This window comes from Pongo abelii, chromosome 6, assembly GCF_028885655.2.
Source record: "Pongo abelii isolate AG06213 chromosome 6, NHGRI_mPonAbe1-v2.0_pri, whole genome shotgun sequence".
Lineage (NCBI taxonomy): Eukaryota > Metazoa > Chordata > Mammalia > Primates > Hominidae > Pongo > Pongo abelii.
This window is the reverse complement of record NC_071991.2, coordinates 149,722,013-149,747,927: the sequence shown is the minus strand read 5'-3', so window position 1 is coordinate 149,747,927 and position 25,915 is coordinate 149,722,013. Positions and strand designations below refer to the sequence as shown.

The window sequence follows — 25,915 nt, the reverse complement described above, 5'->3', positions numbered from 1 at the left end:
GGTTACCTCCATTATTATCTGCAGAGACAAAACAGATAACTGAGGTATTTATGAACTGTGCAGTTCCCAGGACTGATTATTTATGTTACTTATGTTACAAAACATAAGTTTAAAGATAAGGCATCATTAATGCTATCTTATTTTTTAGACAATCGGGAGAAGATAGCAAGATGCTAGTGTGTGATACGTGTGACAAAGGGTATCATACTTTTTGTCTTCAACCAGTTATGAAATCAGTACCAACCAATGGCTGGAAATGCAAAGTAAGTTGTTTATTTATATATATTTTTAAATCCTCTGTATGTTTTATGTGGAGAACACACAAATCGGATGCCTATTCAAATCTATACATTACTATCAGCTTTTAAAAAAACAGCTTTATTGACATATAACTGACATACAATAAACTGTGCACTCTTCAAGATAATGAACATAGTCATCACTGTCAAAAGTTTCCTGCTGCCTCTTGGCTTGCTTTGTGGCTGTTCAAACCCAAACCCTCTATCTTCCTAGTCTGCTTTTTCACTATAGATTAGTATTCACTTCCTAGAATTTTTAATAAAAGCTTCATATAGTGTATACTCGTTTTTGGTCTGGCTTCTTTAACTCAGTGTAATTATTTTGAAATTCATCCATATTGCTGCACAGATCAGTAGTGATTCTTTTTTATTACTGAGTGCTGGAGATACCACAATTTGTTTATTGAATCACCTGTTGGTGAACCGTTTAGGTTGTTTAAAATTTTGAGCTATTATAAAAAATGCCGATGAACTCATTAACTAACTTCCTACCTCACTTGGCTTCTGCCCCTTCAGGGTGAGGTGTTCAGAGCTGGGTTGGGGGCAGTGGGGTAGTGGAGATAGCCCTTGGAATCCAAGGTGCGGTTTAGCTTTTAAGCTTAGTCTTCCTGGGCTGCTGGTGTCACGAGATTGAGGGATGGAGATGACCTTCAGGTGCTGCATGGGCCTGGAGCGGGTTTTTCCTGGAGCTGGAGAGGGCGTGATGGCCCATGTGCGGAAGTGGAAGGCACAGCATTGTCATTGCCCTTCTTGGAACTGCTTTTTCTAGTGAGGAGGTGGAGGGCCTGGGAAAGGAGGGTGATGTGGCCAGAACCCCAGGTCCCCGGTGGGGGGAGGAAGTGGGAGCAGACGCAGAGAGATTCTGTACCTGCACCCTGTCCTCGCCAGTGAGGTTTGGCACCTAGAACTGCAAGCAGCGTTACCAGGTTCTATTGTGGTCTTCAGCAAGTTCTATTGGGCATCTGCCTGAGTGGTGGGGGTTGAGGGGAGGGGCTTTCTCTCCTGGGGGAAAAAAGAGCTGCTGGGTAACTATGCTCAGCTGTGGCTACCTGGGAAGTGGGGCCTGAGGGCTGAAGAATTGTGATGAAGTCTGACCTGCTTCCTCAGGTAGTTCAGATTCCTTCTCTTGCTGAATGACTTATCGTTGGAAAGGAAAAACTCTGCTGTTTGACTGATTTGTATATTTACACTCTTATCTTCACTCAGTTCCTCTACTTGCCTTTTTACTTTTAATATGAAGTTGAATTTGTAATTCATTTTCTTTACTTTCCTAAGGAAAAAGGACATTTAAGACTATAAGTTTACCTTAGGCTATAGCTTTGGCTGAAGCCAAATTTATTGTATTTGTAACTTTATGTATGTATATACCTTACCGAATAACTTTATCTTTTTTTAAGTTGTGCTGAAGTATGTTAATTTATGCTTTCATTTCATTTAATCAGAGAATTTAACTAAGGTAGGTTTTTAAAAATAAATGTTTTGATACTTGAAGTAGTGACTTTTTAAAGGTGTAGCATTTGTGTTTATTAATTTCATTTAGTTAGATGAAGTCCTTTTACCTTATTTTTTTAATTGTTGATTCAACAAGTTGTTACAATTGACCACTATTAATTGTTCCTCTCAATTTATCATATTTTTAAACAAATACCTTGTGGCTGTTATTTAGCAAGTAGGTCAGGCCAGTGTTAATATATTGTGCTTTTTACCAGTATAAAATTGTTCTTTATTCTATGTAATGTGTTTTTTGTTGAGGGATTAGGAAGGGCAGGTATTTTGCTTTGGCTAACACTATGGCCACGTAGGGTGTTAGTTTAACAGTTGAATGGTTATCTTTTCACATTTTTTTATTTTGGATTCTTTTGTGTTATAAAAATGTATCTTTTGAAAAGCTTAATAGAGCTAACTGTTTGGATTGATGGTTGTAATTGAAATGCTTGGCTGTTTTGAGGCAAAATTGTTCTTATAATTTCTTTCTATTTTTCTCTTCTTTTACTTCCTGCAATGATTTATAATTCAGAATCTCATTTTGTGAATGTAAATGATTGTAAATGTTAAAGATACAAATTTTCTCCCATTCCCCACTGAAAATGAAGTTTTTATTCCCCTTTTCTCTGTTTGATTTGATTAACCTAGATTATACACCTTGTCACAATTTTCTTGCAAAAATATATTTCCTCTGTTAATTCCAACTTTACCCTCAGTCTTTCGGAGTCTTGGTTATGTTCCTTTAAAAATAATTATAAATTTTCTGAAACCCTACATGTCTGAAAGAGACTGTTCCCTTCAGGCTATAAGAACTTGGCACAGTATAATGTTTCATATTACAAATTTTTCTTTCTTATACTCTGAAAACATTTTCTTCAGTTTTTTCAGTTTATGCTGTCACAAGAAAAATCTTAACTTTAAAAAATTTAATCATAATCCTTTTTTTCTTCCTGAAAGCTTTGGGAGGTGTGTGAGTCCCCATTCCCCCACCGCCCCAGCACCTTTTTAAAAAAATATATTTACTTAAAAAGTTACCTTCTTTACACTCTCTAGTAATATCTAGTAACTACTCGATAATTTTTGTCTCTTGCTCTTAATCTTCTTTATTATGGTTTTCATTATCTTGAGAACTGGTAGAGAATTCTGGGTGTCTTTCTCAGCTTGTTCTGTCTCCCCTTTGGTGTGCTTCTTTCTAATTTGCTCTTTGTAATCTGCTATTCTCTTTTGAGAGTGACATAATTACATAATTTCTGGGAATACTATTGGATACTTAATCTTTTTATTCTGTTCTATGAAGGCACTATAGTGTGGTGGTTAAAAGCTTATGCTGTGGAGTCAAATTGCAGTTTTTTCAATTACTAAATTGATGATCTTTGGCTACCTATTTAACTTCCCTAAGTCCGTGTATAGAAGGTTAACGGTACTTACCTCACAGGGATGTTGGGTTTAATGAAGTGGTATCTATAAAGTGCCCAGCACAATGCCTAACACAAAGTAAGTACAGAAACAGTTACCATAGAGTTTTTCGTGGATTGAAAGGTTTGTCCTTTGAACCATTTGAAGAATGATCGTCTTTCTCTGCTGTTAAATTCTTCTGTAGTTCTCTCTGTAGTCTTGAGTCATAATTTGCTCATTTGTTTGCATTTAACATTTGAATGTTTACTGTGTGTGAACATCACTGTAGTGAAGGCTGGAGATGTTGGGGCAAATCAGTGTGCCCCCACGGGGCTGTCAATCTAGTTTGGGGCTGCTCCCTGGTGAGCTGGAGTGGGGGTGATCTTTTTAGGATCTTTATTGTAAACCAGTCATTGTCAGTTAGGTTTCTTTTTCCATTTTTATCTCAAGAATGTCTGTTTGTTGGTATGTTATGCGTTTTTAGAAAGTTTTTACTTGAAAATAAGTTCAAACTCTAAAACTTGGAAAAAATAAAAATAATGCCCATATCCCATTTACTTAGATTTATCAGTTGTTAGCATTTCATTATCATTGGGCATGCCCTCTCTCGCTTTCTGTGTGTATGTGTGTGTGTCTGTGTTTGTGTCTCTGTTCCCCCTAACCCCCTACTATTTGAGGGTTAATTACATATGTTGTGCCTTTTTACCACCATTTCAGTATGTATTTCTTAATAATAGGAATATTCTTAAAAAATCACAATCCTGCTATCAACTTCCTAAACTTACATCAATGTAGTATGTTTATCTATTGTACTAGCCTATTCCAGTTATGTCATTTGATCTTATGTCCTTCATAACCTACCCCTTCCTCCAAGTAGGTTCTAGGATTTAGTTTTTGTCATTGGTATTTTTGAAGAATAGAGTTCTTCTCGATATACTTGTTTTTTTCTTTTTTCAAACAGAAATTTCCCCATTTTGTCTTTGATATCCCCTTATAATTAGATGAGAGCCATGCATTATTGGCCAGAATACTGCAAAGTGCTGATCCATCCTCAGGGTATCACAGCTGGAAGCACACATTATTCCAGTTTCCCTCATGGGAATCACCTGGTCAGGCTGTTGCCCAATTTCTTTTCCCTCCTCCTTTGTATCTAATAAAGCAGTATGTGAGGACACTTTAAGACCATGCAGATATCTTGCTTTTCCTCAGAATTTCCTTCTAGATTTTAAAACTTACTCCCTAGGCCGGGTGTGGTGGCTCACACCTGTAATCTCAGCACTTTGGGAGGCTGAAGTGGGTGGATCAGTTGAGGTCAGGAGTTCGAGATCGGCCTGGCCAACATGGTGAAACCCTGTCTGTACTAAAAATACAAAAATTAGCTAGACATGGTAGCGGGTGCCATGTAATCCCAGCTACTCAGGATGCTGAGACAGGAGAATCGCTTGAACCCGGGAGGCAGAGGTTGCAGTGAGCCGAACTCATGCTACTATACTCCAGCCTGGGTGACAGAGATAGACTCTGTCTCACAAAACAACAACAACAACAGCAACAACAACAACAACAAACTTACTGTCTGATGATGCCATTTTAACCTGCTTTCTTTTGGTTGCAAATGATGCATTTCCAGCTCTAGCACTCCCACCACATTTACCAGTTAGCTCTGTGCTTTCTTTTGTAAGCAAGAACACTTCTTTGACATGTTAAACTTACTTATTATTAATATTGACTCATGAGCTCCTATTATCTTCAATCATTTACAACTCATTACCTAATTATTTTTTGGCTCAAATAATCCCATACTTGCTGTCAGTTGCTCCTTCAAGCTGGCGCTGGTGTTCTGCCCTCACCACTTATTTGAACACTTCATACTTTTTGGTGTAACAAGATTTTACAAGCTCATCTTATACCTCCCGTGCCCCAGTCCTGGAATAAGTCCATTGTTAAATAAGTAACCCAGATTCCTTTACTGGGGAATGGGTGCCGGGTGTGCTCATTGCTACTGGAGGGTGTTTGCTTCTTCACCCTTTCAGCAGGTGGTGTCAGGAAATACATGCATGTGCATACACTTACAGAAGTTTGTCCAACCCATGGCCCACAGGCTACGTGTGGTCCAGGATGGCTTTGAATGTGGCCCAACAGAAATTCATAAAATTTCTTAAAACATTATGAGGTATTTTTGTGTGTGTCTGTGTGTGTGTGTGTGTGTGTGTGTGTGTGTGTGTGTGTGTAGCTCATCAGCTATCGTTAGTGTTAGTGTATCTTGTGTGTGGCCCAAGACAATTCTTCTTTCAATGTGGTCCAGGGAAGCCAAAGATTGAACACCCCTACACTTACGTATATACACATAAATATTCATATACATATACATAACTTAGAAATAATGAATTCATACCAGTACCTCCAGTTCTTATCCTTCTCCACTGAGTTCTTTGCCTTCTCATTCTTACATGTCTGTTCTTCTACAATAAAAATTCTGGGTTGTAGCAACATCAGCACATTTATTCAGTTGCTCAATCTAAAAAGCAAATCTGCTTCAGTTTGCTCTCAGTAAGAGATTTTATTCCCCTTTCTTTTCTTAGTGATTTAATTTTTTAAATATAGAAGATATTAGTATACTTTCAAAACTCAAAACTATATGAAGTTTTACTCAGAATTGTCACTGCCTCTTGTTTATTACTTATACCCCATTTCCCCCAGCCTCTTGGAAGTAACTACTCTTCATTGTTTTCAGTTTTAAACCTCCTGTTATTTTTCGTCTAAGAATAAGAAGATACATTGCTCTTACTTTCAGTGAAGGTAGCATGTTGTATACGTTCTTTTGCATGGTGCTTTTTTTGTGTAATAAAATCTGGAAATCACTTCCAGGCTAGTTAGGCAAGTTCAAGAGATCTCATTCTCCTTTTAAACAGCTGCATAGCACTCCATTGTGTATCTGTGCTGTGGGTTACTCAACCAATGGCCTGTGCTTTGGTATTTCAGTAGTTCACGATATTTTGCATTATAATGATTTTACACTCCCTAGCTTTGTGCATGTGTGTTTTTGAATTCTCAGGGACAAATCTGTAGGGTAAATTCGTAGAAGTAGGATTATTGCCTCAGGAGTGTACACATATGTAGCTTTGTTAGATACTGTCAAATTCCCTTTCTTGGGGCTTATGGTACTTTGCATTGCCACCAGAGATGTGTGAGAGAACTTTTCCTATGTCTTTGCTAACAGGATGACTTGTTCAGCTTTTGAATGTTTGTCTTCTGGGTGAAAAGTGGTGTATCAATGTAGTTTTAATTTTTGTTTATCCTAAGAGTGAAGTTGATCATTTTTTCATGTGTTTAAGGGTCAGTTTTAATTTCTTCTCGTGAATTGTCTGTTCATGTGTTTTGCCTGTTATTGAAGATTTTGGCATTTTTCCCTAAATTTAAGAGTTATTTATAAGTTAGGGATGTAAGCTTTTATCTGTGTTACATGATGCAGATACTTTCTGCTAGCTTATTTGTTCTTGGGTTTTTTTTGCTTATTTGTGTGAGACAGTGTCTCACCCTGTCACCCAGCCATAGTACAGTGGTATGGTCATAGCTCACTGTAGCCTGGACCTGCACTCAAGCAGTCTTCCTGCCTCAGCCTCCCGAGTTAGCTAGGAGTTATGTGTACCACCAAGCCCAGCTAATTTTTTACTTTTGTAGAGACAGGGTCTCACTATGTTGTCCAGGCTGTATTATGTGTCTTTTGACTTTGTTTTTATTATTTTTTTTTGCCATGCAAGTTTCTTTTTTATGGAGTTAGATTTATTAATCTTCTTTTGCTTCTGGATTTTTGAGTCATATTCAGAAAGCCTTTCCCTACACTGAGGGTATAGAGGAGTTCATATTTTCTGCTAGGATTTGCAGTTTTTATGTTTTATTTATTTTATTTTATTTTTGAGATAGAGTTTCGCTCTGTCGCTCAGGCTGGAGTGCAGTGGCTCAATCTTGGGTCATTGCAACCTCCCCCTCCCGGGTTCAAGTGATTCTCATGTCTTAGCCCCTCCAAGTAGCTGGGATTACAGGCATGCGCCACCATGCCCAGCTAATTTTTGTATTTTTAGTAGAGATAGGGTTTTGCCATGTTGGCCAGGATGGTGTTGAACTCCTGGCCTCAATTGATCTGCCTGCCTCGGCCTCCCAAAGTGCTGGGATTGCAGTTGTGAGCCACCATGTATGGCTTGCATTGTTTTATTTTTTACATTTAAATCTCTGATCTATTTGGAGTTGATGTTTGTGTATGATGTATCTTTTTCCCACTGGCTATTCAGTTTTCTAAAAACCATTCATTAAAAAGACTGTCTTTGCCCTAGTGACTTGAGATTCCAGACTAGAATGTTAGATTTCATTGAACTTACATCAGGAACCTCTTTTCCATTCCACTGATCAGTCTATTCATTCACCAATATGACACTGTTTTATAGAGCCTTTGTAGTATCTGGTAATGTTGGGCCCCCTTCAGAACTTATCCATTTCACAGGTTTCTTAGCTGTACTTGTGTATTTGTTTTTCTGTATAAACTTTAGGATCACCATATGTAGTCCCAATAAAAACCTCATTGGAATTTTTATTGGAATCACATTTAATTTATTGAGTGTCTGGGTGCGGTGGCTCACACCTGTAATCCCAGCACTTTGGGAGGCCAAGGCCAGGGGTATTGCTTGAGCTCAGGAGTTCGAGACAAGCCTGGGCAATATGGTGAAACTGCCTCTCTACAAATACAAAAAAATTTGCCAGGTGTAGTGGCACACGCCTGTAGTCCCAGCTACTCAGAAGGCTGAGATGAGAGGATCACTTGAGCCCAGGAGGTCGAGGCTGCAGTGAGCCATGATCATGCCACTGTATTCCATCCTGGGCTACAGAGCAAGACCCTGTCTCCAAAACATATACAGATATATATACATATACATATACATATACATATACATATACATATACATATACATATACATATACATATACATATACATACACATACACATACACACACACACACATATTTATTTATTTATTTTAGTGAGAGTTGATTGACATCTTGATTTTAAGACATCTTAACCAAGAACAAGGGATGTCTTTACAAGTTTGTTAAAGTCTAGTTTTGTGCCTTTTAGGAGTGTTTTATAATTTTCTTCATACTGATTTTGAACATTTAAGCTTATTCTTGAATATTTATTTTTCTGCTGTTATAAATGGGGTTTTCTTACTATCCTTTAACTCGTTATTTGTGTGTGTGAATTCTATTGCCTTTTGCGTGCTAATTTTATATCCTAGTACTTTGTTGAATTCTTTTATTGAATTTTTGAACAATTTTCTAGGATGTTCCAACTCTGTTTACAAATTAAGAGATTTGTTTCTTCTTTTCCTGGTCTTATGTCTCTGTTTTCATTTGTTTCCATGTTTGCATTGGCTCCAGAACCGTGTTAAAATAGTAGTGGAGATAGTAGGCACCCTTGCTTTTTCCTGTCCTTAGTGGGAATGCCTCTCGGGCTCTCCCATAAAATAAGATGTTGCCTTTAGAATTGAAGTATTTATGTTGGTCACATTAGAGAAATATCCATCCATTTTTACTTTCTCAAGAGTTATTAGTAATGGGTTTTGATTCTTCCCAAAGACTTCTTTCTTTAAGCATCTGTTGCATTGAAATAATTTTTTCTCCTCAGACCTTTTAATTTGTTAAACTTTATTAATGGATTTTTCTAATATTAAATATCTTCGAATTTCTTGTATAAACTCCACCTGGGCATAGTTATTATTTTCTTAATGTGGTATTAGAGTCTGTTTGATAGTATTTTATTTAGGATTGTTTTTCTTTTCTCCTTCTCATTCGATAAAGGATAATACATTCTTTTAAAAAATATATGTATATGTATTTCAAAAGATGGGGTCTCTGTGTGTTGCCCAGGCTGAATTCTACGTCCTAGGCTCAAGAGATCCTTCTGCCTCAGCCTCTCAAGTAGATGACACCACAGTTCTGTGCCACCATGCCCAGCTATTTAGGATTTTTGCATCAGTATTGTTAAGTGCATTCATTTTAATCTTTAAGACTAGCTGATCTATGGTTCCTGGTAGTTTCTCTTTTTAAGTGAGCATCCCTTTCATATCAACCTGGTAGCACAGAAAGATAAAGTTCCTTTTTATTGATGTTTTAGATTCAAAATTTGGGGTGGGTAATGAGAGCCCCACAATGTATTAACCTTATACCCAGGGATACCCAGGGTTTTAAAGCTGACTAGCTCACAGGCACAGAAGTAGTTTTGGCTGGCCTCTGGTTGGCCTTTTACTTCATAAACATTTCTGATTTGGTAAGGGTAGGACACTCTCTCTATTCTAAAAACATGAAGGGCCATCATTGCACTTTTGATGTGGAGCAATTTATTTTCACATTTTCAGATACCAAGTCACATGGAGTTGACCGTGCTCTGTGTTTCCCCACGCACCATGGCAGTCTCACATTGTTGCCCAGGCTTGAGTGTAGTGGCGTGAGCTCCCTGCAGCCTCAAACTCCTAGGCTCAAGCAGTCCTCCTGCCTCAGCTTCCCAAGTAGCAGGGACTACAGGTGCGCGCCACCATGCCTAATTAAATTTTTTTTTTTTTTTGGTAGTAGAGAAAAAGGTGTTTTGCCTTCTTGCCCAGGTTGGTCTCAAATCCCTGGCTTCATGCGATCCTCCCATCTTGGCCTCCCAAAGTGCTGGGATTACTGGCATCAACCATCACACCAGGCTGGCCATGCTATTGTTTTAGAGTTCTTTAGTTTTAGTTTTTAGTTCTTAAGCTACCAAGAAGCAAGTGGAATACTGTAGCAACACCATTTTGCTTTCTGCAGTGTAATAGGTTGAGTAGACTTACTCCACAAAAATTACTTTCTGATCCTAGAATGTTTCTTTTTTTGAATTTTGGGTTGCTGTCTTTTTGGTTTTATCTCTTCCACCTATATGTTTTCCTGGATATCCCCATTCCCTTACTTACATTTTCCTGGAGATTTTAGTGCAGATTTTGTGAGGCCATGTCAGACATTGAAAACAGCTTTTTAAAAGGTGTATACCATACGGCCAGGCACAGTGGCTCACACCTGTAATCCTAGCACTTTGGGAGGCTGAGGCAGGCAGATCACTTGAGGTCAGGAGTTGAAGATGAGCCTGGCCAACATGGTGAAACCCTGTGTTTTTAGTAAACACAAAAATTAGCTGGGTGTGGTGGTGCACACCTGTAGTCCCAGCTACTCAGGAGGCTGAGGCAGGAGAGAATCACTTGAACCCAGGAGGCAGAGGTTGCAGTGAGCCAAGATTGTGCCACTTCACTCCAGCCTGAGCAACAGAGTAAGAGTCCATCTCAAAAAAAAAAAAAAAAAGAGTATACCCTAAATTAGTGTCATGAAAATAAAAGCTTAATGTATAATCCACAAATGATTCATGACTTTTTAAAGGTTTACATCAGAACTACAATTACAAATCCATAACAAACTGTTTTTGTTTTTATTTTTCCTGGTGTTTAGAATTGCAGAATATGTATAGAGTGTGGCACACGGTCTAGTTCTCAGTGGCACCACAATTGCCTGATATGTGACAGTTGTTACCAACAGCAGGATAACTTATGTCCCTTCTGTGGGAAGTGCTATCATCCAGAATTGCAGAAAGACATGCTTCATTGTAATATGTGCAAAAGGTAAGAAGATAGTTATTCTATTCAGTTGTTTTGTCGATTGTTTTATTCATGTGGTCATTTGCTCTACCATCTTACAGCTTCTAAGTTTTTATCACTCTAGCAATTCCATCAGTACTGATTGCTGTTACAGATGGAATTAAATGATGTTTTTGAGTCTCAAAGGCATAAGGAAGTAAATGGGCAAAAGATAAGACCAGACCACATCAGAAATGAGCACTAATAGGGAAAAGTAAAGAGAAAATAGCTTAAAAATGTCAAGTAAAAATACGGCAGCATCTCTAGTGACATCCACAAATGTGCTTTAAAAAACCTTTGTCAGTTAGCAACCCCTCTAACCTCTCTCCTCTCGTACTTGACCGTTTTCATATCCAGCTTTTCAGCAATGCCTTCTCTTTACCTAGACAATAACTTGATGTTAGAAATTTTTATTTAAGTATACTTGTCACTGCAGGTGGGTTCACCTAGAGTGTGACAAACCGACAGATCATGAACTGGATACTCAGCTCAAAGAAGAGTATATCTGCATGTATTGTAAACACCTGGGAGCTGAGATGGATCCTTTACAGCCAGGTGAGGAAGTGGAGATAGCTGAGCTCACTACAGGTAAATTTGAGAATGATTTTTATTTTGTTTTTGTAATGTTGTGACAATGTATCACCAATATATTGCTTTAATCAGGAAGAGAGGATCCTGTATTCCAGATTCCATCTTGTTCTCAGTTTCTCAGCCTTTAAATGTATTTGTTAACTTGGTCATCTCTGAATCTGATGGCTAAAATCTAATCTAACTTAAGATAGTTTTTTTTAGTATTTGAATTCCGGGTCTAGTGTGCTTTCCTTCACTTGTGTTCTTCAGGCCGACAGTGGAAGTTCCCCAGTCTTTGGGTTTGCTTAGTTTGTTCTTTATAATGTGGGTTATTTTTCTCTAAGCATGTTGTAGTTTTGTAATGTCCTTCTTAAGTTAATTATCACCTTTTCAGCCCAAGATTTTGTTCAGGTATGGAATATTTTTAGTAGTATCCTACTGTTATAAACATGAGTCTTAGGGGTAAAGGAAATAGAACTGCTTGCCAGATTGTTTTTCATTTTCATCATTATGAGTGGCAGCTTTTGTAAAACTTCTCTTTCAAGGATAACTAAGCATCTTAATTACTAACCTTTCATTTCCAGGATGTCATCAGTTTTTAGTTTTGAAATATCCTTTTAAAATAATGTGCCAGTTACCTTTTTAAAAAAAATTGTTTTAGAGATGGATTCTCACTATGTTCGCCTGGTTGGTCTTGAACTCCTGGCTTCAAGCATTCCTTCCATCTTGGCCTCCCAAAGTGTTAGGATTACAGGCATGAACTACCACAGTTGGCCCACCTTTTGATGCATTATAATTTTCATGTTTTTTAAAAATGTAAATATACATGTGGTTCGAAAGAGAAAAATCTGAAGAAAAACTTAAAGCATTTTTGGTGATGATTTGCCCTTACTCATACGAAATCATAATTGTTGACTTAATGAACAAAGAAAAAAACTCATTCTGAGCTAAAGAATTAATAATTTTTTGTTAAGATTATAACAATGAAATGGAAGTTGAAGGCCCTGAAGATCAAATGGTATTCTCAGAGCAGGCAGTTAATAAAGATGTCAACGGTCAGGAGTCCACTCCTGGAATTGTTCCAGATGGTAAGAATGTTTAATGGATATACTCTGTTTTTGAAGAAAATGTGTATATACAATAAATATGTGAATATTGACTAAAACTTCAGTAAAAGCCAAGATGCAGTCACTTAGGAAGAGTTTTTTAGTGAAATAATCTTAGACAAATTAATAGGAGAAAGGACATGCGTGTATTTGTAGTTCAGCTGCCATCTAGACTTAATCATAAGTACTTACTTGGTTAAGGGACCAAGTGATTTTTCATTAAAAAGCAATTCGTGTTTTTATTTCTTTAGTTGTAGTTGCTAAGTAGAGCTATGGCTGATGATGAGATGTTTCATGCTGAGATAATGAAAAATTTACTGTATTGGATCATCTCAGCAGTCCTGTTGAGGGTTATTTCACTTATTTCCATGATATATCAATTAGGCTTTTTGTAGTACATATTGATAAGAGCTATTACTGTACTTGCTGATCTGGAATTAATAAGAAACCATGTTGGGGGAAAATTACATATTACATTTAATCAGAGGCTCATCTGAAAGTCTTTGGTGTTGTATGTGAAGTTGTATGTTCAATTACATAGTATACATAAAAATTATAATGTATACATAAAAAGCCACTGAGATGTTTTGAAATTTACTAAGTTTACATATAATAACTCTCATAAAAATTATTTTCTATAATCTTTCTCGTGAGGTCTAGTTGTTAAAGAAAAAGAGAAAAAGACAATTAAAAAATTTTTACCATAGTACAAAGACTTCTAATTTTGTCTTCATAACTTACTAATAAGTGGTACAATGTTTCATGCTTATATTGGAAATTGACATTTAGTAGAATAAAACTCTTCACTCAAATTACTGTTGAGGGAACAATGTTACAGAAATTTTGACTCCTTAGAGATTTTATAAATGTGTTACAGCGGTTCAAGTCCACACTGAAGAGCAACAGAAGAGTCATCCCTCAGAAAGTCTTGACGCAGATAGTCTTCTCGTTGCTGGTAAGCAGTATGTTCATATTGTCTAATTTGATTGAGTTATAAGATAATGTCTTTATCCCAAAGACATTTTTGCAATTGCTGTATGTATATACATTACAGTAACTAAATCTTTTAGTTAAGAGATTCTGGAAAAGAATTGACAATGGATCTAAAGGAGGTTGGTTTCTCTTGAAAGGTTTTGTTTTTTTTTTTTGGAGCGGGGAGGTCATGATTAAAAATATTTTGTACTATCAGATCTGTTATTTGGTAGTTTTCTTTTATCCTTACCTGTAGTCTTTCAATAAAGTGGGAAAGAAGATGAGATTTCAGTTTGATATCAGAACATATATAGGCCTGGGCAATATAGTGAGACCCTGTCTCTACAAAAATAAAAAAAGTATCTGGGCATGGTGACACATGCCTGCAGTCCCAGCAGCTTGGGAGGCTGAGGTGGGAGGACCACTTTAGCCCAGGAGGTTGAGGCTGCAGTGAGCCATGTTTGTGCTACTGCACTCCAGTTTGGGTCACAGAGTGAGACCCTGTTTCCCAAAAAAAAAAAAAGAAAAAAACCATAGATAAATTTTAGTCACTGATTGGTAAATGAGGCTAGCAGTGTCTTTTTACTATAACTTAAAAATTACCTTGATGAGATTGAGTTAAAGGTTTAACATACTGGTATCCTGATTTAAAATTTACCAGTGACTATGTTTCTGATATCTAAGTTCATAGATTTCCTGAGATTAGTCTTTTAATTTATAGACAATGATGAAGAACAAGGATTATATCCAAAGAATATTTTGGGTAGGTTGGCAGGTATGGTTAAGCAAAATAAATGTTGGTGGTTAGTAAATCTTTTCTGTCTGTGCTTTTGAGTCTATAGTAACTTTGTTACATCTGGGTATCTACTATTAGAAAATGCCTACACATTCTAGATCAGTCTTTTTAACTTAGGTACCTCACATAACATGATTGATCCTCATTTTCTTAACTAAAAAATGAGTATGAGAACTTTTCCTGTGTAATTTTCAATCCATTTGGAAGTACTTAAGTTGTAAAACATAATGTTTTTGTTAGGTTTTCTGGTATGTGGCTGATTCTAATCCATAAATCCTTGTGTACTTTGGCTTTCATTCACTTAATAATTGTCTGCTTTGATGAATACCTTCTGATTTAAGTTCTAGTGTAGCCAAATGTTTTATATATCTATAGTTAGAAAATTTAAAATTTGTTTGTACATTACCATAACAAATGTTCTGAATTTTGTAGTATCATCCCAACATACAGTGAATACTGAATTGGAAAAACAGATTTCTAATGAAGTTGATAGTGAAGAGATGAAAATGTCTTCTGAAGTGAAGCATATTTGTGGCGAAGATCAAATTGAAGATAAAATGGAAGTGACAGAAAACATTGAAGTCGTTACGCACCAGATCATTGTGCAGCAAGAGCAACTGCAGTTGTTAGAGGAACCTAAAACAGTGGTATCCAAAGAAGAATCAAGGCCTCCAAAATTAGTCATTGAATCTGTCACTCTTCCACTGGAAACCTTAGTGTCCCCAAATGAGGAAAGTACTTCATTATGTCCTGAGGAACAGTTGGTTATAGAAAGGCTACAAGGAGAAAAGGAACAGAAAGAAAATTCTGAACTTTCTAGTGGATTGATGGACTCTGAAATGACTCCTACAATTGAGCGTTGTGTGAAAGATGTTTCATACCAAGGAGGCAAATCTATAAAGTTATCATCTGAGACAGAGTCGTCATTTTCATCATCAGCAGACATAAGCAAGGCAGATGTGTCTTCCTCCCCAACACCTTCTTCAGACTTGCCTTCGCATGACATGCTGCATAATTACCCTTCAGCTCTTAGTTCCTCTGCTGGAAACATCATGCCAACAACTTACATCTCAGTCACTCCAAAAATTGGCATGGGTAAACCAGCTATTACTAAGAGAAAATTTTCTCCTGGTAGACCTCGGTCCAAACAGGTAGGGTGATTTTAATGATATTGACAGAAAAGATATTGGAACAATTCTATAAAATCAGAAGGTATATGTGTAGCTTTGGTGTGGATGGCAACTTTTTCTGTCTTCAGATAGAACTTCAGTGTAATGTTGATTATGTGTTTCAGCCATTATTTTTTAGATGCTGTTAATGAAGAATGCCATTTATTAAATTTGAAGTGATCTTATTTGGAATTTCAACTCAGTTGGGCCATAAAGATGCAACCTATTGATAATAGTTTCTAATAGAAAGAACTTTAAAAATTCTTTTAGTTCTGTGCCACAGTAAATATAGAGCCCAAAATACAGTATAGTTTTGGGTATTCAGTAACTAACATCTATTATTTCCTTCTAATATATTTATTTATTGATATTATTCATTGTATATATTTTTAACTGCATAAACATCAACATTTATGACAGGAATTTTCCATGCTGGGGAATTTCTCATTTTGATGTTTTTATTAATTGCTAACTCTTGTGGGATTTCTTTTTTCAAGTAGGACTTATTCCAATAGTTTCATGGAAAAAAATCTTAGAATTGTACTGTTGATTTTCAGTAAGTAAAGATAAATCTTCCTGTGTCTGCTTTATGTCATGTACATTCTACCCTTTAAGAATGAGTTCCATTTCTTTTTAAGTGAGATTTAAGTAAAACTGCATGGCAAAATGAAGATACTATAGGTACGAATTATTTATTGTTTTACAAAATTGCTACTTTCTGAAGTGTTTTTTAAAATTGCAAGATAACAAATAGTGGAGAAGTGTTAATTCACAATAGTAATTTAGAGTTTTAAGTTTCATGATTGAAATTGCTTCAAGTTAAGTTTTAAGTTTCACGATTTAAATAGATTAAAGTTTGGCTTTTTATAGGAATAATATCTTGATTTTAGTCGTATAATTTTTAAACTGTAAGGCCAGGCTTTTAAGAAAATCATTTTTTAAAGTGAAAATTAGTCTCCTCTATATCAAACCCAGGTATATTTTATTCTCTAAAGACAAGGTACACAAAAGGGAAAGTAGTTGTCAGATGGGATTTAGCTGTTTCTGCATGGCAAAGACGTGTGCAGTAAAACTAGGCCACTCTTTATGTATGCCTTTTTCTAAGTATTTTCCTTGACAGTTATTTCTGCTCTACCATGAAAAGTTTTTCTTCTCAAACCAGTTGTTCTCCTTTCCAGTAAGTTTTTTTTGTTTTGTTTTGAATAGTTATATAATAATTATGTCGTTCTGACGCTGAAGACTTTAGCAATGGAAATTTGAATCTCAAATTTACTTTTGGTTGATACATTTACATTCTTTAAAGATACTGCTTCATATGTATTCCTGTTAAATTTTACGTATCTCTCCTTCCTTGAAGACTTTTGTTTCAATTGAGAAACCAGATTCAATACATTAGGACTCTTTTTCTGTAGACTTTATGTTCCGAAATATTGGGGAGGGGGGTGTATTTCCAGGCTTATTCCATCTTATATGAGCCATGTCCTAGTATTTTGCTGAGCTGTCTTTGAATTCCCTAATCCGATGATAATCTTTCTATTTTTCTGCCCTTCTTGTTTCTACTTCATCATTTGCTGCTAATCTTGTAAGCATTTTGTAGGATGTGTTTTCCCTCCCTCCAGCTTTTTAGTTTTCCAATCTTGGTTTTAGTTATGTAGCAAACAGCCTTCACTTGATGATGAACCTGCTAATATAGTGCTGTTATTAGGGAGAGTATGAATTGAATAGTACAAGATAGATCTTCCATTGGTGAGGCACTGGGACCATAACTTGCAGGAAATATTCTATAGTTAGCAGGAATGTATATATCCGTATATTAGAAATACTGAAGTTCAGTATTCTGTTACATGAATTTCTTTGATATTAGGCATTTCTGTATTATACTTCTATTTTTATTTACTGTTTCTTCTACATATTCTTCACATTGGGGACTGGCTGTAAAATAAGCTGCATTTTCCTGGCTGTGATTGTGATGTAAGCAAGATTCTTTGGTTTCCAGCTATTTTTTGTTAACGTCACTGGCATTTTCATATTTTGTTGAACATTACCAATTCTTTGGTCTTTACCAGTACAGTAAATACTAACCAAAGAAATGTGGATATACCTTAAGTTCTGTTTCATGGTGGGCAAATTATTAAGTTGATTTTAATGATTTTCTATAATAGTATTATATGAGCTTTTCTAGGAATTCACTTCAAAATTAAACGAACATTTTAATAGGAAACATCTGAAAGATCTAGTTTGTGATAACTAGTGATTGGATTATCAGATGTTATCTGGAGGTACAAGCTAGCCAACCAGTAGAACAGTAAGCCAGTGCTGTCTAATATAAATATGATGCAGACCATATGTATAATTTTAAATTTCTAGTAGTTACACTTTAAAAAACAAAAACAGGTGAAATAAATTTTAATCTATTTTATTTAACCTGGTATATTCAAAACAATATTTCAGCATTTAGTATAAAAGTGAACAAGATGCTTTATACTTAAAACATCAATTCTGGCTAGCTACATTAGAAGTGCTCAGTGGTCACATGATGGTGGCTGCCTTATTGGACGATGCAAGACAAAACATTTTGAGAAATACAAAAACAGCAGTTTCAGAATTATTGGTGAAATTAAAATACCAAAAGAATTCAAGATCGACAAACTAAGACTGGCTGTGCTTTCACAATTTTTAAGGACTGAAGTAGAAATACTCTTTTTCTGTTGTTCATGGAACACATTTTAATGCAGATAATTGCTAAACCATTTGTTGTAGCAACAAATCATTCACATTTTCAAGTATATTCAGTTTTAAATATATAATCCAAATAACCCAATATTGGAGATTTTTTGAAGGTGAGATGTTAGGACACAGAAAATGGAATTTATATCTCAGGTATTGGACATCCATTATCAAATATCAAATCATATAGAATTATTTTCCTTTAAGGAGGTTAGTAATTAAAGTTTAGTTTTTTGTATTTTTCCTTTCATATGGAATATTTCAGGTGCTATTTAGTGAGAAATATGATGCTTATTTTCTTTATGACATGTTTCAAATATATCTCAAATGTATGATTTAGAACCTAACTGACTACAGGAATAGTAACATATTTTTCTGATGGCTGTGAATAGAATAAGATTCCTTTTGTTTTTTGTTTTCTTGCCTATTGTAGATGCAGGATTTCACAAAGATGAGGAAAAATTAGACATGATAAGGTAGGAGAAGTAACAGACAGCAAATTGGATGTTCTTTCATACAAATTGTCCTAATGACCTAGTTGTATTTTCTCATCTTTTATTGAAGTTATATATTCATAAATAATTTAGTATTTCATTTTTCAGCATTTAAAAATATTTTTTATTTTTTTTTATAGAGATGGGGGTCTTGCTATGTAGACCAGGCTGGTTACGAACTCCTGGCCTCAAGTGATCCTCCCATCTCGGGTCTCCCAGAGTGCTGGGATTACAGGTGGGAGCCCCACAGTGCCTGGCCCATTTTTCAGCATTTTTATAGGTATATGTACTTTGCGACCTGGGTTTAAGAAGGTGGTTATTGACACTGCCACGTATTGTAATCAACTCGATAGATTTTAGAACATCAAGCTAATGGCCCTACCCTAGACCAATTAAAATGCACTTCTAGGATCATCTTTGACTGTAACCCTGAAAGCGGAGTCCTGAACTAGAGAAATGTGCTACTTGTCTTATTGATTTTTAAAAATGCATTAAACTTAATACTATAAGGAATGCTCTTTAAAAATGGTGGAAAATAAAGTGGAAATTTTAAATTTGTCATATTAAATCATAACATTTGTTTTTATTTCTGTCTTAAGTCCATTTCTCTCATTGTACAGTTGTATTCCCATTCTAATTAGGAAATTCTGAGATAATAATCTTAGGTCTTCTTGTATTATTTACCCTGTATGTATCATCACATCTTATAGAGAGATATTTAATGTAATCACACTACTATGATCTAGTTCAGACACCCTCATGTTCTAGTTGCTTTCATGGTGGTATTGAAAGTTTTTATTAAGCATTTTATGAAACGTATTATTTGCTGTAGATATTTCTTTATTTTATTTTTGTTTATTTATTTGTTTGAGATTGAGTCTTGCTTTGTCGCCCAGGCTGGAGTTGTGGCACGACCTCGCTCACTGCAGCCTCTGCCTCCCTGGCTCAAGCAGTTCTCTTGTCTCAGCCTCCTGAGTAGTGGGGACTACAGGCGCACGTCAACACACCTGGCTAATTTTTTTTATATTTTTAGTAGAGACGGTGTTTTGCCATATTGGTTAGGCTGGTCTCAAACTCCTGACCTCAGGTGATCCACCCGCCTTGTCCTCCCAAAGTGCTGGGATTACAGGGGTGAGCCACCGCACCCAGCCTGCAGTAAATATTTCAAGAAAATTTCATAAATGAAAACATAGGTACTATATTTTGATATCTCTTGGACAAATTATAAGAAGTTTACTTTATATTATAAGAAGAGTACTTTCCGTTTTAAAAGTTTTAAAAGTAGCCAGAGAACCATAGAGTTCAACCTAAAAAAATACCTACCCCTTTGGAGCACCAAGCTACCAACACAGCAGATTAGAAGTACCAGACTTTCCTTTTAGTTCACTTGTGCTTGTTGTGGTATTTTTGGAGACATTACTGTTGCTAGCGCCACCTAATTTGTATTGTGAAATTATTGAAGGCTAAAGCTGATAATAGCTGTTTCTGTAGTTATCAGAACAGGATTAGGTCTAATTTCTTGTTCTATTTGATATTGAACTCAATTTTATATATGAGACTTCTTTTAAGAATTCCCTAAATAGTGAAGTGTTTGCTGCTGTAGCTCCAGTGTATACAAGTGATCATATTTACCAAAAAGACAAACTGTAAACTCTTTAGTTTCTTTTACCAGTTGTCTTCCTTTCTGCTCTCTCTCTTCATTGCTTTCACTTTTCCTAAATTAGACTTACTGTTTATAAGCAACCTTGGTTTTACATAGTATGTTGGAAGAGTGTGGGGCCGGGGTTGATTTAGGATTTGGAGGTATAAAGTTTGCCAGTGAGACACCAAACCTTCTCTGGCTGCTTTTAAAACTGATAGTACTCTTGGGCTATAAGAGTGACTTTGATCATATTTAACAACCAGCAATAGAATTTGACTTTTAATAGAAAGTTCCTTCTAAATAGCCTATCCTCCACCTGTCATTATTGTTCTCATTTCCCCATCCCACAGTCCTTGTATAACTTACTAGCTTGGGCAGTTTACCTGAGAAATTGGCCTCAAAGCAGAAAGAAACTTAATGCTAATATTAAACTATTTTTGGGTTAAATTATTTTTCTTGGGTTCAAATTCAGTCCCTGCCAGGGAGCTTTTTTTTTTTTACTTTCTGTAGTATTCGATAGCAAGTTGATTCTATTTACAACTTAATAATGATTACATTAGGAACTGTTTTGCTTTTAATTCTGTTTGTAGATTAAGGAGGCATTATATAGATTTTTTAGTCATTTTTAGTAACTTTTTTTAAGTGAAGAAATTCAAGATTCTGGGTTATTACTGGTGGAGGCATTAGTGTGTTTCATATCATAGTTCATTGTTTATTGATGAATTCATACACATTTGCAAAAAAAGGTAATAGATGCTCAGCAGAAAAAAGTTCAATAAGTGCTGAACAGGGTGCTTAACATAGCAGTGAACAGAAAGGGGCATGATCTTTAATTGCAGTGTAAAAAGTGCTGCAACTGGATTGTAGGAGAAGAGCCCATACATTACAGGGGCAGCTAACCTTTTCTGAATGGTTTGTGTAAGTTCTTGATCAAAGCTAAGATCTGAAGGATAATTTAAACTTTGATAATTATAGCTATATTTTAGTTTTAAGGTCTGAGGAATATACTAGATAATTTGTCAGAATATCTAAGTATAATGATAATTTTTCTTCAGAACTATAAAATTATACAAAGTCTGTTCTGTTTTTGAAGTGAGATAAAATTTTGGCATCAAAGCTAACTTTTAAATTATGATGAATAATACATAATTACCAGAAAATTCTTATTTCTGAAATAAAATTATTCAACGTTATTTTTATCTTAGAGTATGACTTTCTGTCTCATATTTTTGAGAACTGTCTACTGCCAACATAATATTAAACTATCGACTAAAAGGAATTTAAGATATATGTTAGCCAAATCTCAGAGAAAAACCAATGGAAATACTGAGAAGTAATTTAGGTGTATCTTGCCCACACTGCCTGCCACTAAATAAAATTACAAACAATAAAACATCCCAGGTGGTGATGCAATGAGAGGCACTAATGGTGTGGTAAGAGAGATGATGGTTCACTGGGAGCTCTAAGGAAAGATACCCTGATGAGAAAATATGTAAGGCCATACCTGAAGGGCTAGAACATGCCAGACATGGCTGGCCATGGTGGCTCACATCTGTAATCCCAGCACTTTGGGATGCCAAGGCTGGTGGATCACAAGGTCAGGTGTTTGAGACCAGCCTGACCAACATGGTATTGCTCCTAAAATACAAAAATTAGCCGGACCTGGTGGCGCATGCCTGTAATCCCAGCTACTCAGGAGGCTTGAGGCAGGAGAATCGCTTGACCCTGGGAGGTAGAGGTTGCAGTGAGCCGAGATCGCACCACCGCACTGTAGCCTGGGTGACAGAGCAAGACTCCATCTCAAAAAAAAAGAAAGAAAGAAAATGCCAGACATTTATTAAAGGGCTGGAATGGTATAGTGAAGTGTTCTGAGTCAGTTGGGCTCTGATTAATAAAGAGCTTGGCATGTTTGAAGGACAGCAAGGAAGCCAGAATAGCTGGAGCATAGCAGCAGGGAGACAAGTGCCACAAGATGAGTTGGAGAAAGGCACTGGGAAAGGTTTGTCTTTTAAGCGCTCTGAGAAGCAACTGAAGGTTTGAAATAGAATAGTGACTTGCTTGATCACATTTGTACTTTTGAAAAGTTCCTCTGGCTGCTGTGGGGAAAGGCTTGAGTAGATGCAGGGTGGGAGAAGCATAACCAGCAGGAGACTCTTGTAGCAGGTTAGGTGAGAGATGGTGGTAGCCACGACTGAGCTGCTAGTGGTGGAAGTGACAAGAAGTAGAAGGATCGGAGACAAAACTTGAAGATAAAAAGTCTTGAATTTGCTGATGATTTGCCTTGACGAAGTGTTGGGGGAGAGGACTGAAGGAGCAGAGGAGAGTGACAAGGGACTGGATGCCATTTATAAGGATGGGGAAGACTGGGATGAAACCGGTTAAGGGAGAAATTTTAAATATGGCAAACTTAAGAGGGGTTTTGTGTGAGAAACGGAAATGCTAAGAAGGAAGTTGAAAATCCTGCTAATTTGGAGATCTCTGATTAAAACTAGAAATAAGAATGTGGGAAGCATCAACTTCCAAGATGCCCTCATTGTAGATAATACCATTTAGGATCTAGGCTCAAGCCCTGGGAAACTCCAGGGCTTTGGAAGTCAAATAGAGGAAGAACACGTACAGGAGATGAAGAAAGATTAGCGAGGAAGTCATTGAAATATCCACAGGTGGGCTGCTGCCAAATCCAGCAGAACAGTATGCCAGAGATGTTAGGAGCATGAGTAAAATGAGAAAAGAGAAATGGCTTTTGACAACACTTCCCTACTAACAGTAGGGAAGAAGACATAGGTACAGATTCAAGTTGATTTGAAATTATGAAAGTGAGGTAATTGACCTGCAGTGGTTGCTGCTCAGTGAAATCAGCATAGTGATTACCTGAGCTAGGTCAGAGATTTGATGGGTAAGAAAGAACACCTAAGGGTAATCCTGGAGGGAAAAAAATAAAGTGTTTGCTGGAGAGAATGAGTTGGATTGCTGGACTTCAATGTGTGTGGGTTGAGTTTGTGACTTAAAAATGAAACCAGTCTATTGCTTGTGTGGCTTTTCTCAAAATACTGTTGTTCCATTACCTATCTCTTACCCCAAGAGTAGTCACATTCTTATTTCTGGTTATTTTAATTCCTGGTGGTATTTTTATGTGATTAATGAGGTACTACTTGTTAATTTGATGATATTCTAGAAACCTGGTAAGTATTATGTACCTTGTCTTAAGTTTTGGTTACTTAATTGGTAAAATTATAGCATGCACCATTGAATTACCTAATTCAAAATATATTCTTTTATTGTTTGACATTTGTCTCGTGTTTTTCTTTAAAATGTTATCTTTGTGGAGTAAACATTTTTCTTTGTGCTGTTTAGCATCTTCATCAGATTAGTTCAGGGTATTGCTGAATGTGGTTGTTTGGACGTAAAATGCTTTAGTTTTATATAGATTTTAATAAGATACTACTTTCTATATAATTTATCAGGTACTTTAGGCATTTTAATTTGCAAATTTAGGACAATTTGCTTTAACGTTTCTTCACTTTTGTCCATTGGATGTAATTTCCATAAAGTATTCATTTCCCTAAGTAAAAACCAAAACCAAACCGACAACTAATGGTCACTGAAGAAAGAGTGATTAAATGCTAACATTATAATGGTATTTGCATTTTAATGTTACCAGCTCTCTACAGTTTAAAGTTTATGCATTTATCGATTGCTTATGTTTCTCATTGCATTCTTTGGCCTACTGGTTTTGGTTGTTTATAGCTATAGAATATAGAATTCCTTATGGTTATCCATTTCTCCTTTTAAGTAGAGTGATAGTTGTTAGAAGAAAAATACTCCCCCAATACTTTCTTCTAGTGTTAATTCTTAAAGTGTGATTGACTTTTATTTACTTTTTGGTGCAGTAATTGCAGTTCATGAGTCAATGTTGATGTCATATAAACCTTAATTTTTAATGTTTCATTGTAGTGATGTCTCAGGCAGAATAAAATATTTAATGTAAATTGTAGCAGCAAACATTTAAGTTATTTAAGTTATACTTAAATGTTTAAATCACTGTTAGTGATTAGCTTATTTTGCCTTCCTTGAAGCAGTTTGTCCTAAATTTCCATACGTTTGCATTTGTTTTTGCTATTCTAAAATTCCTTAGTTGCTGGCTTTGACCTTTTATGTTGCTGAGTTTTACACATCTATTTTCTCAACTGCCATATCCTAGGGGGCTTGGAGTACCCATAATACAGTGAGCCCACCTTCCTGGTCCCCAGACATTTCAGAAGGTCGGGAAATTTTTAAACCCAGGCAGCTTCCTGGCAGTGCCATTTGGAGCATCAAAGTGGTAAATAAAATTGCATTTACATTCATATATCATTTCTGTCTGATTTGTTTTGCCCTACTGGATGTTAAGAATTAAATTTCTTTTCTAGATTGAGCTTCCAGAAACACTTTTTAAATCTAAAAATTTTAATGTAAAGAAATAATATGCTTGCATTTAAAAATCAAGTATACATTTTTAATACCTCTTTTTATGGTTAATTCCTTTTGTTGTGATTACTACTGTTTTTATGAGGGAGAAGTCCTTGAGATGTAGACCAAAAGGTAATTAAGGACCTTTTCATTCATGATATCATAAAACTTTGTTGCTTAGAAAAAAGCAAAAGAAAAAACTCCATTAATTTATTATGTTCTCATGGAGAAGAAATACCAAAATTGTGGCAGATTTCATTGTATGGTTAATACCTTAAAATGACAAGGCTTTTCCCCCCATGACATTGGTCGATGGCTCTGCCAGTCCTTGAAGTGAGTTAAGTAGTGTGATGCATTTTGAAGAGAAAAAAGTTAATTTGAAAAAGTATTAACTCAAAAGTTAAAATACTTCATTGAGTAGAGATGACAGTTTTTCTTCATATTCTATATTTAATATTCTGGAATATGGCTGTTTAATTTGGACTAATCAAGGATTTTAAGGAATTCTAGATTATACTTTTATTTTCTTTCATGACTGGAAGAACTATTTTTTTTTAACCTCCCTACCTCCCCCTGATATCATCCAAGATATTGAGGTATAAATATACCTCATTTGACAGTTTGATAATATAGACCACCAATTTTCACTTACTTTTTTTCTGGGTCAGCATTTCATGTTCAAGAAAATAAATTGAGAGATTACTGTAGTCTTGATTTTTAATCACTGACTTAATTTTTCAAAAATCTTTTATACCAGTTTAAAAACAAAACAAACTCGGGCGCAGTGGCTCACGCTTGTAATCCCAGCACTTTGGGAGTCTGAGGGGGCAGATCACTTGAGGTCAGGAGTTCGAGGCCAACCTGGCCAACATGGTGAAACCCCGTCTCTACTAAAAATACAAAGAAATTTAGCCGGGCCTGGTGGCATGTGCCTGTAATCCCAGCTGCTAGGGAGGCTGAGGCAGAAGAATTGCTTGAACCCAGGAGACGGAGGTTGCAGTGAGCCAAGATCGCACCATTGCATTCCAGCCTGGGCAAAGAAGTGAGACTCCATCTCAAAAACAAACAAACAACCCAAAAAAACTAACCTGACCCCATCCATCTGTTGTTCAAAGAAGC

At 36.1% G+C, this 25,915-nt stretch overlaps 1 protein-coding gene across 25 annotated transcripts in view; it reads left to right on the top strand.

The window, feature by feature from the left end:
* The window catches only part of KMT2C (lysine methyltransferase 2C), a 303,762-nt gene that overhangs the window by 175,112 nt on the left and 102,735 nt on the right, over nucleotides 1-25,915 (top strand). For 22 of the 25 annotated variants that reach the window (XM_063726211.1, XM_063726208.1, XM_063726207.1 and 19 more), the window contains 7 exons: nucleotides 149-263; nucleotides 10,687-10,856; nucleotides 11,308-11,459; nucleotides 12,416-12,529; nucleotides 13,425-13,502; nucleotides 14,748-15,466; nucleotides 24,549-24,668. In XM_063726211.1, the coding sequence (XP_063582281.1) occupies nucleotides 149-263; nucleotides 10,687-10,856; nucleotides 11,308-11,459; nucleotides 12,416-12,529; nucleotides 13,425-13,502; nucleotides 14,748-15,466; nucleotides 24,549-24,668 (1,468 nt within the window). The remainder of the gene's footprint in view (nucleotides 1-148; nucleotides 264-10,686; nucleotides 10,857-11,307; nucleotides 11,460-12,415; nucleotides 12,530-13,424; nucleotides 13,503-14,747; nucleotides 15,467-24,548; nucleotides 24,669-25,915) is intronic. The other 3 variants (XM_063726218.1, XM_063726219.1, XM_063726217.1) reach the window with 1 other exon arrangement.